The sequence below is a fragment of the Varanus komodoensis genome, unplaced genomic scaffold, assembly GCF_004798865.1.
Source record: "Varanus komodoensis strain SLA01 unplaced genomic scaffold, ASM479886v1 scaffold26, whole genome shotgun sequence".
Taxonomy (NCBI): domain Eukaryota; kingdom Metazoa; phylum Chordata; class Lepidosauria; order Squamata; family Varanidae; genus Varanus; species Varanus komodoensis.
In genome coordinates this window covers 1,393,692-1,405,112 of record NW_025335684.1, presented here as the reverse complement: position 1 = coordinate 1,405,112, position 11,421 = coordinate 1,393,692, and the positions used below count along the sequence as shown (strand labels likewise).

The 11,421-nt window shown below is 57.0% G+C and overlaps 1 protein-coding gene across 1 annotated transcript in view; it reads right to left on the bottom strand.

Annotated features, from left to right (window-relative positions):
• Positions 1–11,421, bottom strand: part of CACNA1H (calcium voltage-gated channel subunit alpha1 H) — a 183,665-nt gene that overhangs the window by 36,959 nt on the left and 135,285 nt on the right. Inside the window, exons 11-12 of the mRNA XM_044433645.1 lie at positions 1,056–1,207; positions 274–459 (exon numbers count right to left, since the gene is read on the bottom strand). Of these exons, the coding sequence (XP_044289580.1) occupies positions 274–459; positions 1,056–1,207 (338 nt within the window). The remainder of the gene's footprint in view (positions 1–273; positions 460–1,055; positions 1,208–11,421) is intronic.

The window sequence follows — 11,421 nt, the reverse complement described above, 5'->3', positions numbered from 1 at the left end:
CCCTCCCACCCTCAGCAGCGGCGTCTTGGGTTCCGGTTCTGCCACCTCAGCGGCGCTCGCCGTCGGTCGCGCACCATGCTTTTGCCGGCGGCGGTCCTCTGCCACCTCTCTTTGCTCCGGGGTGGCCGGAGGGGAAGCCCACCCACCCAGCCTCAGCCAGCTGGCCTGCCGTCACTCCGACCCGGGCAGTGTGGAGACGAGCGAGGGGCCGACCGATCGGGTGGAGGGCCGCGGAGAGCGGGCGGGCGCGTGCGCGCAGGGTCCGGCACTCACCTGAAGATGAAGATGAAGAGCATGAGCAGCATGCAGAAGGTGGCCACGTTGTCCATGGTCTTCATCAGGACCACCAGCTGGCGCCGCAGGGCGGGCATGAACCTGACCAGCTTGAGGACCCTGAGGAGACGGAAGGTTCTCAGCACGGAGAGGCCTCCGTCCGACTGGCCCATGATCTCCCAGACGCTGCAGGAGGAAACGAGGGACGGGTGAGCCTCGGCCGCCCTCCACCGGGGGTCGGAGGCCCCGGGGTGCAGAGCCCCCGGCCCCGAGCCTGCCTGGCCCTCCAGGGGCCGCGCCCCTCGCCGTGCTGCTCTCCTGGCTCCAACGTGCCTCCACCCCCAGAACGTGTCCCATCGGAGCATCTCCTTCGAGACTCAGCCCCCAGGGAAATGGACCCCGTGCGCCCCTGACCCAGAGCCATCTGCGGCTTGGGCTACGTGCGCCTGGCGCCTGCCCAGCATCAAACCAGGCATGGGGAGGGCGTGTGTGGGAGGGGGCAGGAGCCCCTGGAATGGCTGGGCAGCGGGGAGCGGCCTCAGGGGCCGGTGGGGGGCAGCTGGGAGGGAGCGTGAGCCCTGGGGCCTGGGAGGTGGTCCAGCTCTTCTCTCCAGCTCGAGGTGGAGGAAAGCGATGGACTCGAGATGCTGGCCTGGTGGTCCCCCAAGACTGGAGGTAACGAGGCCTGGCCGCGTCTTTGGAGGGAGTTCGTTCCCGTTGACGCTTCCACCCCCACGTCAGGCAGGTGGCCCTGACTGTCAGCCCCGCGCGTGCCGAAGTACCTGATCACCACGATGATGCTGTCAAAAATGTTGTAGGGATTCTTGATGTAGTCCCAGATGCCGAAGGCCAGCAGCTTGAGGAGCATCTCCAGGGCAAACATGCTAGTGAAGACGATATTGCTGATCTCGAGGGCGTTGGTGAGCTCGTCCGGCTACGCGAGAGCAAGAAGCAGGGCAGCCCGCGGTCAGAAGGGTCGAGAGCGCTGCAGAACATCACCGCACCCCCAGCCAGCCCCAGGGGACACCTGCCAGCCAGTCACTGGATGGTCCCACCAGACCGGACGAGAGCATCCCGGGAGGGTTTTGAGAGCAACGGGCCCCTCTGGGTCCGACCTACAGGCCCTTCCGGTCAGGGCACAGATTCGGTGGCCTGCAGCTCCACCAAGCCCGTTGCTATGGGTCAGACCCTCTCTCCTCCCTCTGCATGGGCCCAATCCCCTCCTCCCCACACGGCTTGCAAGCCCATCTGCCCCAGAGGACATCGGCACGACCTGCCACCAGTGAGCTCTGAAAATCGATTCTGCTTCTCCTGAAGGTACCGGAGCTTCCACTGGCCCCGAATCGCCCCCAAGAGACCCCCAAGTTGTGACATTACAAGAGGGGGAGGCGCTTCCAGAACCTTTGAATGGATTCCATGGATTACAGGATTCTCCTTCAGCTGAGCCGGACAACAATTGCCATCACGCTCCATCCACAGAGCCACTAGCTGTGCTGGCTGGGGATGATGGGAGTGTTCGTCCGGCAGACCAGGAAGGAACCAGGATGGACCGCTGTGCACCCTTCTGGAAACAGACCTTTCCCTCCCTTCTGGAGGAAAATCCGCCAGGGGCTAGTCTGGAACTTCGGTCTGGGAATGGAAAGATCCGTTTCGCTCCATGTGCACACACGACAGCAACCTCAAGGGACATACTGAGATGAAAAAAGCCACATGGGCCGGGCATGCTGGGAGTTGCTGGCCTTTCCCCCATTTAAGCACGCCTGGGATTGCTGCTTTGCCTTGCAGTCTTGCTGTAGATTGAATGGTTTTTTCAGTGCATGGGGGGAGAAGGGGGAAAAAGCCAGCCTAGGTAATTTGGTGCAGGGAGGGGGAGAGATAAAAACACAAGACCTTGATTATATTTTTATAACTGGCCTGGGATGGGGTACAAAACAACCCAAGGTCAGAAATCTAACCTTTAACATCCATTTTGCACAATTAAGGTCTTGATGGAAGGGATCTTTTAAATAATGCTTGGAAACGATTTAGTGTTTACAGGAATAATGGACTCCTATTCAAAATGGCCAAATGTGGCAGCCTGAGGTTCTCTTTAACAGAATGGATAGAAAGAGGCTGTTTTTTCTCCTGACACTTCCAGAGAATGCATTTTACTTAAAAAGGTACCTGAGAGGACAGCCTCAACTCGGTTCGAAATGATTATACCTTCACTGACTACGTCCAAAGGTCTAGAGTCTAAGATCAATGCCTTCCAAATACAGTACGCAGAAAAGGACAAAAGCATTAAAAATATATGCGGAGGTGTGACTGGGGATTAGTAATAAAAGAGGAGATGCAGAAACTTGCGTGAAGAAGCAGTGCCTCGGCTGCCCAGCCGATGGGCCTGGATTTGGGCTTTATGCATGCTAGATCAGGGCACGGGACCCTCGCAAGGGAAGGGCACAGTCCCTTGCACTTCCACCCCCCAAAACACCTCAGCAGCGGGGGCCACACCTTGCAGTGTGGGAAATCGAGGCTCCGAGCTGCCAGGGTGATGGTGCCAGTCGGCCCCTTCCCGGAACACCCACAAGGGCCTCCTCCGAGGATGTGTTTGCAGCTTTGGAGAAGCAGTGCCTTTCCATGCCGGCTCTGAGGCAGGGGAGGGGACTCAGTTAGAAACATAGAAACAGTGTGAGTCAGAAGGGGTCTTCGGGGTCATCTAGTCTGACCCCCGGCTCCAGCCGGCTCCGCTCACGACATGCTCACTGTGTGCCTGTCCACCCTGTCCTTGAACTCCCTCACCGATGGGGCTTCAACCACCTCCCATGGAAGCCCCTTCCACACCCCGGGGGTCCTATGGCTGTCCAGCAAACATGGGATCGCCCCAAAAGTAATGCATGCTACATTTGAGCAGCAATGGAAGTGGATTAAACCGTTCTGGAACGAACTCTACTGACTGGTAAGTCATTATGTACACACACAAACACATATGAAAGAGAACATGCTGCAATATGTTCAGTGCTGAGCATATCATTGCTCAGATCTCTTTTTCCTTTGAAAGAAACGAATTCTTAAAAGGAATAAAAATGTGCAAAGGAAACATTAAAAAGCACGAACAATCGCCTAACTAATTCACAGGTTGGAGATGTCTGAGACTGAATACAGGGGACAACTATATGTAGAAGGAGACAGAAAAATAAACTTATTGGGGAAATGAGGCACTAACCATACAGACTTGATTTTTATCGAAATCTTAAATAAATTCATGTATATTTCAGTACATATGAGATCAGATAAGTGAAGAGTTTCAAGAAGGATGTGGCAATTCAATTGTAACAGCAAGAACCGAGCTTGCATCTCAATGGACAACTCCAGAGGGGCTACTAACTGAAGTTTAAAGGACTGATCTGCAGCGTATGTGCTAAAATTGACACATCTGATTAGACTGCAGGTGGAAGAGAAAAGAGGCATGAAATTAAAGAGGTTTCGGGGCAGCCAGACTTGGATGGAGTTATTTCAGTATGTCTGATGCAATCAGAATTGATCTGTATGGAATTATGACAGTTTGTGAAATTGCTACCGGTTGCGGAATTCGGTCTTGTGAAAGACTGCAATGACTGAGTTGGTTTTGCAAAATGCGATTAGTATAATAATGATATATACATTTAATTTTAAACATACTAAGATCGATTCACTATAAACTCTCCTTTAGTACGAACATCTCCAACAGTTCTGCATAGATCTGCAGTTCTGCATAGTTCAGTTCTGCCTAGCTCTGCATAGATCTGTAAGTCAGGGCTGCCTGTAAAAAAGCCACGCTTAAAAACTCGTTTAGCGTTCCCTCCTACGACGTCTTTGGCTCTGCTTTACTGAGGGCTTTACCCTTCCTGGTTGCAGCCTTTCAAGTCGGTCCACCGTTTTTTGAACTGGATCTTCTGCAAGGACACACCGGAGGAGGATTGCAAGAGCCACAAAGAGAGCGATCCATTAGAGGTGCACGGCAAGCGAAGGGGCAGGGCTTCTGGACTCCTCCGAGGCTGCTCTGGACAACCTTGTCCCGCTGGAGGCCACTCACCCCCTCCATGGGTCAGCCGTGACCGACTCACTGAAAGTCATGCGCTCTGGGCAACATTTTCCCCAGAGGGTCACTGACGGAGGCACTGAAGCTCGTCGTGACACACAAATTGGGATGAGACTTCGCCTGAAAACCCATCTGTCATTTCTCGTTAGTGTAGGGAGTGACCCGGTGACCCCCCAGATGCTGCCTGCAGGGGGCACGGGGCGCTTTGGGTCCCAGATCAGAGGCTGGAACGGCTCCAGCCTCATCCTGGCTCCGTCCGTGCTTGCCCATTCTCAACCAGCGCGGGAAGAGCCACGTCGGTTGCCTCCCCCAGGTGGGACCCTGACCTTGGAGGGGGGGAGAGGAGGCATCCGGTTGGCCAGGAGTGTGGGAGAGAACCTGCAGCTCACACTGCATCAAGGCGGGGGTTGTTCTCGCCCACGCGACACCTGCCTCGCCAACGGTGAATCGAGGAAGCCCACGCACGGCTACCGATCTGCGATCCCCTTTGCCCAGTTGCCCGGGAGATGGAAGGTGCCGGATGGGACACCTCTGCATCACCCGCTGTATTTCCCTGCAGGGCCAGAGCTAATTGGCCTCCCCACGCCACTCTCTGTGCGAGCGGGGAGGCGCCATGTCGCTCACACTGGGCTTGTGGGCTTCCTGAGGGCATTGCGTGGGCCATGGTGGATACGGAGAGCCAGGACAAAGATCCAGTTCAGCTCTTCCTGTGCCAAGAAGGCATCACTGGGAACGCCACGAAAGGCCCGCTTTTCCCAGGCTTCGGACAGGGGATGCTGGAGACGTTGGCCTTCGGGGGAGCCCCCGAAGCAAAGATGGCGGACACACAGGGCTGTAACGCCCGAGCCGGGAGGCCTCCAGCCTAGCTCGCTGTCTCGGCCTCTCTCCCCTTTCCTCCGTGCATGGATCTCGCACGGAAATGGTGCCATCTCCATGTGTGACTCATCTCCTGCCTGGAAATAGATTCTCGTCTCCTCTTTCCGTCATTCATTAGGCAGGATGTTAATAGCCAGGAAGCAGCCAGAGGCCTTCATTGCATTAGCCAGATCTGAGGGGGGGGGGGGGTCGCTGCCGCAGGACGAGGCAGTGGGGGAGGAGGCATGCTTAAGACATTTGAGAGGAAGCCCACCCAACTGTCAGGGGGGTGGCCATCATCTTCACCACCATCACCATTGGCATCGATTTCATTTCGATTCAGACCAGGGACCTTCTGCGGGCAGAGTGAGCGGAGGCAGCGTGCGGCAGAGGCACAAGGAGAAGTCTGGGCCCCAGACCTTCTCAGCGCTCCGAGCTGCTCGCTGTCCACCTTCCATGGCCCAAAATACTCACTGTGCTTTGGGACCTTCGCGTGCACAGAGTGATGTTCACTCTAGAACATGGACGTTTATCTGCGGGGCTGCAGACTGTAGGATGAGGAAGCACGGTCCTCTCCTTCTTTAACGACCTTCTGGGCTTCTGTTTCCCTCTGGATTTATTTGTTCCTCTCCCAAATTCCCCCGAAACTTTTTAAAGAAATGGCTTGTGCCTTCCAGCGAACTGGCAGCCTCCCCCTGGGAATTCCACCCCCCCCCATGCTGGAATCCCAAGCTTCAAAGTAATTTCTTCTTACATGCAAAGGAGCAGAGATTAAGGGAGAAAGATTTGCTTTCATGATAATTAGCACGGGGTGGGTGCTGGGGAGCAGGAAGAAGGAGTCGAGGGAACGGAGCTGTCTGGATGATTAAAACTGGCCTGTAGCAATTAGTGTAAGGCTGGGTAAACCCTCAACGAGCTAAGCGGCTTCCCCTCATGGAGGGGATGTTGGCGGAAGTGAAGAGCAAAGGGGATTATTAGACGCTGTGGATGCTGATGAGGCAGAAAGTACCCGCAAAGATGTGGAAAGGTCCCCGCAGAAGACTCCGGCTGCACGAAGGGATGAGGCAGGAGCCGGCCGGGCCCCGGCTCCCTTCTCACAAGACGCTCTCGGCCAGGGCACCTTGTGGCATCCCAAAAAACGAAAAGGGGATGGTGGCACAAGATCTTGTGGACCACGGACCCCTTTCTCAGATGCGGGACGGGGAATCCTGGCAGCCTGGTCTACACATGGGTGGCGGGTCTGGCTCTTTCAGGCTGGCTTGCAAAACCAAGACTTTCATGCTGCAAAGCACCATGAATATTTATCACATTTATGCATATTTACAACGCAACGATTTTTGCCCCCTCAGCCTCGCATCGAACAAGCGGGTTCATTGTTCCTGGCTGGTTTGTGCGCGGTGTGACAGTTCCCTTGAGCACCAGAGATGCCGCATGGGAAGCCGCTGAGCATGTTCAGGGGCGCAGCCTGGGTTCCGAGCTCAAACGACGACTCGGCCCCGACACCTGTTCCCAGGCGGCCATGACAGGACGTGGCATTTCTCTTGAGCATGGACGGCTGCCAGAGAAACCGGCCAGGTTAAGCGGAACTGCAAAGAAGGGCAGCATAACACCAACATCTGTGCAGTCCGGGCTCTCTAACGTGGCCCTTTGCATATGGCGCTCTGGACTTGCGCTTTGCGTATGCCTCTTGGTAGGCAGATTAACCGTATTGCTGTTCTCAGTGAGCCACACAACCGAGAGCTAACCCTCTTCTACCTCTAATCTGTTTAACGAATGGATTACTGGCGCCCATATTAGATTTGGAGGGCTTACCCATCGCTAAGAAAGTAATCGCTAGATGAAAAGCATGTTTTTGAAACAACAGCCATTAGAGCCTGGCTCAGGTAGGATTAGCGCTCCCCCCCTCCTTCACCCCACCTGGCATTTCAGTCGCAGAAAAGTTTCGGGGGATTTAAACCGCCGATCGTGCAGGCAAGGAGCCGGATTGCGGCCAAGGTGAGGGGCGGGCTGCAGTGGCTGGTAAGCGGTGCCCAAAGCCAGCCCCTTGAGCGCACGAAGACACGGGTGCCCCAGGCTCCAGGACCTACTGCTGAGGAGGGTGGCCAGGGACCCACTGGTGGGGGAGCAGAGCGCATTCGTCGCTGACCTTCTGGCCACGATCCAGGCACCCGCATTTGGCCCCCCCCCGGTTGAAAGGCCCAGGATATGAACCTCCAGGGATGCAACTTGGTGCTCCACAGCCCACTGTGGGAGAGGGAAAACTGGCACCCGCTCGTTCGCAAGGCAACCCGGTTTCCTCGGCTGGTTTGTCTGAGCCTCATGGGCAGTGCTCCGTGCCAGGGTGCTCCGTGGGGGCAGTCTCCCCCATGACTCCCACTCCCCGAGACGCCCCCCCAGCGGAGCTTCACGGTCTTTGCTCTCCCGCTTCTCGGTTTCACTCAGCAACATGCAGTCTCATTTCAACCGGCATTAATGCCAAGCTCAATTAGATCGACTACGGGGCTTCCCCCGTGGGGAGGAAGGTGCAGGAGACGAGGCCCCTCCCTGGAGAACAGCACCTAAAAGCTCGTTTGGTGAAAGGGGCCAGTAGTCCGACGGAGTCTGCCCTCGCTGGGCAGGTGGGGAAGGGCTGGGCAGGTGGGGAAGGGGCAGGAGCAGGAAGAGGACGAGGACGGGGGGAAGCCGCAGAGCAGAGATGTTTTAAAGGTCTTGCAGGAGAGCTCGGTTAGAGCTCGGGAGAACGGCCAAGGGCAAACAACGGTGACGGGAGAGACAGAAGGACCGGCTGGCGGGGGGGCCGCCCTACACGGCCTCCTCAGCATGTGCCGTTCTCCTCTGCCGAGCCCGATGCACCAGTTAAGCCCCGGCTGGAGGAGGAGGCCAAGGACGCCCCCGGGGCCGTGTCGCTGCCCGAGGACATTGCTCATTGCGTGAACCAGAAGCGGGAGGGCACCGGATTTGGCTCGGGCTGCAGCTTCCGAAGGGAAACACCCTAAATTCCCTTCCGGAAATAATACGTGGAGCGAAAGGCGGTTTTCTGTCAGGCTGGGACACATTTCTCCAGCGCTTCCCGGGCAGGTCTCAGCTGAAAACAAGCACACAAAAATGTACGCAGAAGGACATTTCAGCTTTGCGCAGTCTCTCCATGCTCCAAGCTTTCTTTCGCCATTTCTTTTAACATATGCCATTTCAGCGCCGGTCTGGGATTTTTTTTCAAGTGTGCACCCCCGCCCCCCCGCTTACATAATCCATTTCCCTTAATATATGCACTTTGCAGCAATTTGTGCTAAGATACATATTTCTGTATGCAAGTCCCCCTTATATTCTTGGGCGAAAAACAGCATCACAGAATTTGGAGGGATCTGCCCTCCAAAGAGTGACTGTCCGCCGACCCACATATTAGTCTGGGAATTGCAAATCGGGCCATTTCTCTTAAAAAGGCAGGCCGAATGGAATTCTCTCCAGCGCTTTGAAGTATGGGATTTGCTGCCATGATCCGTGGTGGGGCCCTGCCCCGGATGGCTTTACAGGGGATTACGCAGATGCATGGAGGAGACGGTACCTCCTGGGGGTAGTCTAACGGCGGCAATGTCTCCGAGCCGCAGTGGAAGAGGGGCTCTGGTGCTCCATCTCCTGCCTGTGGGCCTCCCACTGGGGCTTCTGGCTGCCCGGCGTGTGTCCCAGGAGGACTCCGCTCCGATCTCCAGGCCTCTCCGATGGAGAGCCTCTTCCACCTACTTTCTCCATGTTGCTGTTCGGTGCCATCAGGTCGCCTCTGACTTGGGGTGACGCTGTGCAGGAGCACTCGCCCAAGCGTGCTGAGCATCGCAGCTCTGCTCAGCTCTTGGGGGCCCGAGACCGCGGTTTGCTTGATGGGCCCGTCCATCTCAGGGCGGGCCTCGGTTCTCTTCTCCTGCCTGTGACTGCCCCGGCTTCACTGTGCCTTCCTCCATGCCTTGCAGAACTGGGTAAGCATTCATCCTGGCCTCTCCTCAGGTGACCCTTCCACACCCAAAAGCCCCAGGCGCGGCTGCCGTTGCTTTTCGGGAAGGTGGTTTAGGGCCCGGTTGTTGCGGCTGCCCTTCTCCACATCCTTTCCGGGAGAGTGGCTTCTGGGCTCGCTGCTGATACCATGACCGGCTCCCTTCCGGTGGGGCTCCCACGGGGCCCACGCTGGCAGACTAGCGGAGAGCTCAAAAGCCGCTTGGCAAGAGGCGCTTGCTCCTCACTTCCAGAGCGAGGGGAGCGTTGAGTCGAACACTGGGCGCACCGGCCCTCTTCCTGCCGGGATGCCGCGCAAGAGGCCATGAGACCCGCTTGGCCAGATGTGACTCATCCCACCGAGAGACTTTTGTGGGCTTCTCCTCCGGCTCAGGCGGGCTCTGCAGCTCAGGGAGCGGATCCCCGGGCCCCGCAGCTCGTCAGTGACAGTGCCATTTTTCGGGGCTCCTGTGAGGATGAGGCGTGTGGGGTCAGTGCGAGGGAGAGGCGGCCGATCCCACCTCCGCCACACACGGCGGTTTCCCGCATTCTGGCTCAGCCTTTCCAACTTGCTGCTTGCAAGATGTTCCGGACTACACTTCCCAGCAGCCCTGGCAGAACGGGAGTTCAGAGTACCTGCAACCAGGGCACCAGTGTGGGGCAACGTAGCCGAAGACGGGCGCAAGAACCAGGGACTTCGGCAGCGTCTTGCGCCCTCGGTCTCCCTTCCTGCTCAACAGCTGCCTTCCCTTTGCATTTTCACTCTTACCGTTGGAAAGATGAAGAGGAGACAGCAAAGGGTTGTTGAAGGGAAGCGGAGGATTTAGTCCCCGAACAATCCCGCCAGCCTGAAGAAGCAACCTTTCGAACCCCAGGGAATCCCAGCGCTGCAACAATTCAGTGCGGTGCTTATGTTGAGCCTTGCTTCCTGGCCCTGGGGGACCGGCTTGCACCCGGAGCTCAAGGCGAGCGACCGTCCTTGTCCCAGTTAGAAGAGCTGGGGCGCTCGTCCGTGGAAAGCCCAAGGGGGCCGGGGGCAACGATCACGGCATTACCGTGCCCCCCTCTGGCTACCGCCACCACGTAAGCACTTTGCACCGTGTGCTGAAAAAGCCCGGCTTGGAGGCCTGCAGTCGGGAAGCACTCGGCGGCCTGGGATGCTGGCAGAGGCCTCGGCGTCCAAACAGTAAAAATGAGCAAAGAGGTTGACACTGCCCAGATGACCACGAGCTGTGTGAATTTCACACAACAACAAGAAAACGCAAAAGGAAGAGAAAAATCACACTTCCCAACCGGGTTCTACAAGGTTTCCCGAAAGCACCACCTTGTTCGTTTCCCTTTTGCTTCATGTTTTCCAGGAAGAGACAGATGCAATCATAAATATTACATCTGGCTTTTCAAGAGAAACAACACCGGAGGAATCCCCTGACTAGCAACACACGAGCACAGACACCAAAATAAGGAGAGTTCGGGGGGAAATTAAGAGCCTGCACAATTTCCTGCTTTCCACCTCCCTTGGGGTGTATCTGCCCCTGCTGTTTTCACCCCTGGGCAACTGGGAACGATCCGAGGTGAGGCTTGCCGCCCATCACTGAAGCCGGCGTAGATCCGCGGGGTGGAGCCAAGGCCAGCCTGGATCACACAGTGCCTCCAAGCTCGTGTGCGCACGCACTTGTGTGTGTGTCGACAGTGTCTGCCGGCCGCTCGTGCACCGACACATTCAGGGTGATGTCGGAAAAGACGCAGTGTTTCCACGTTACTGAGAATATCCTTCCCAGCCCGGTCCGTGTGCGCTGGGTGGAGTGAGGGCTTCCACCGCCCGCCCCCCGAGTGCGTCGGCCTCGCGCTACCGATCGAGCAAGAGCAGTGCCGTGCCGCAAGCGACACTCTCCTTTTTCCAAAACTCAAAAAACTAACTTGCAGGTTTGCTGCTGACACAGAGCGCTTTGCACCCCTGGAGGCCCCCTGACGGAAGGCCGACGAGATAAAGGGCTGGCCGAGCACCGAAAGAGGGGAGCTGGCTCCCCTAAGAATGCCGAAGGCTGATTTCTGCCCCCGGGTCAGGACTCGGCTCCCTGCTCGTGCTCAGAAACCCACTGCCCCCGTCCCATTTTGCTCCAGGTGTGAGATCCGAGAGCACATCACGTCCTGGGTCCGAGAGCGGTGGCTTGGCACTTCCCTGGCAAAGGGACGGGCGGACAGGTTTGGCCTCCGTGCTCTTTGGAGCGTTGTGCGGCTGCTCCGGGCAAAGCCTC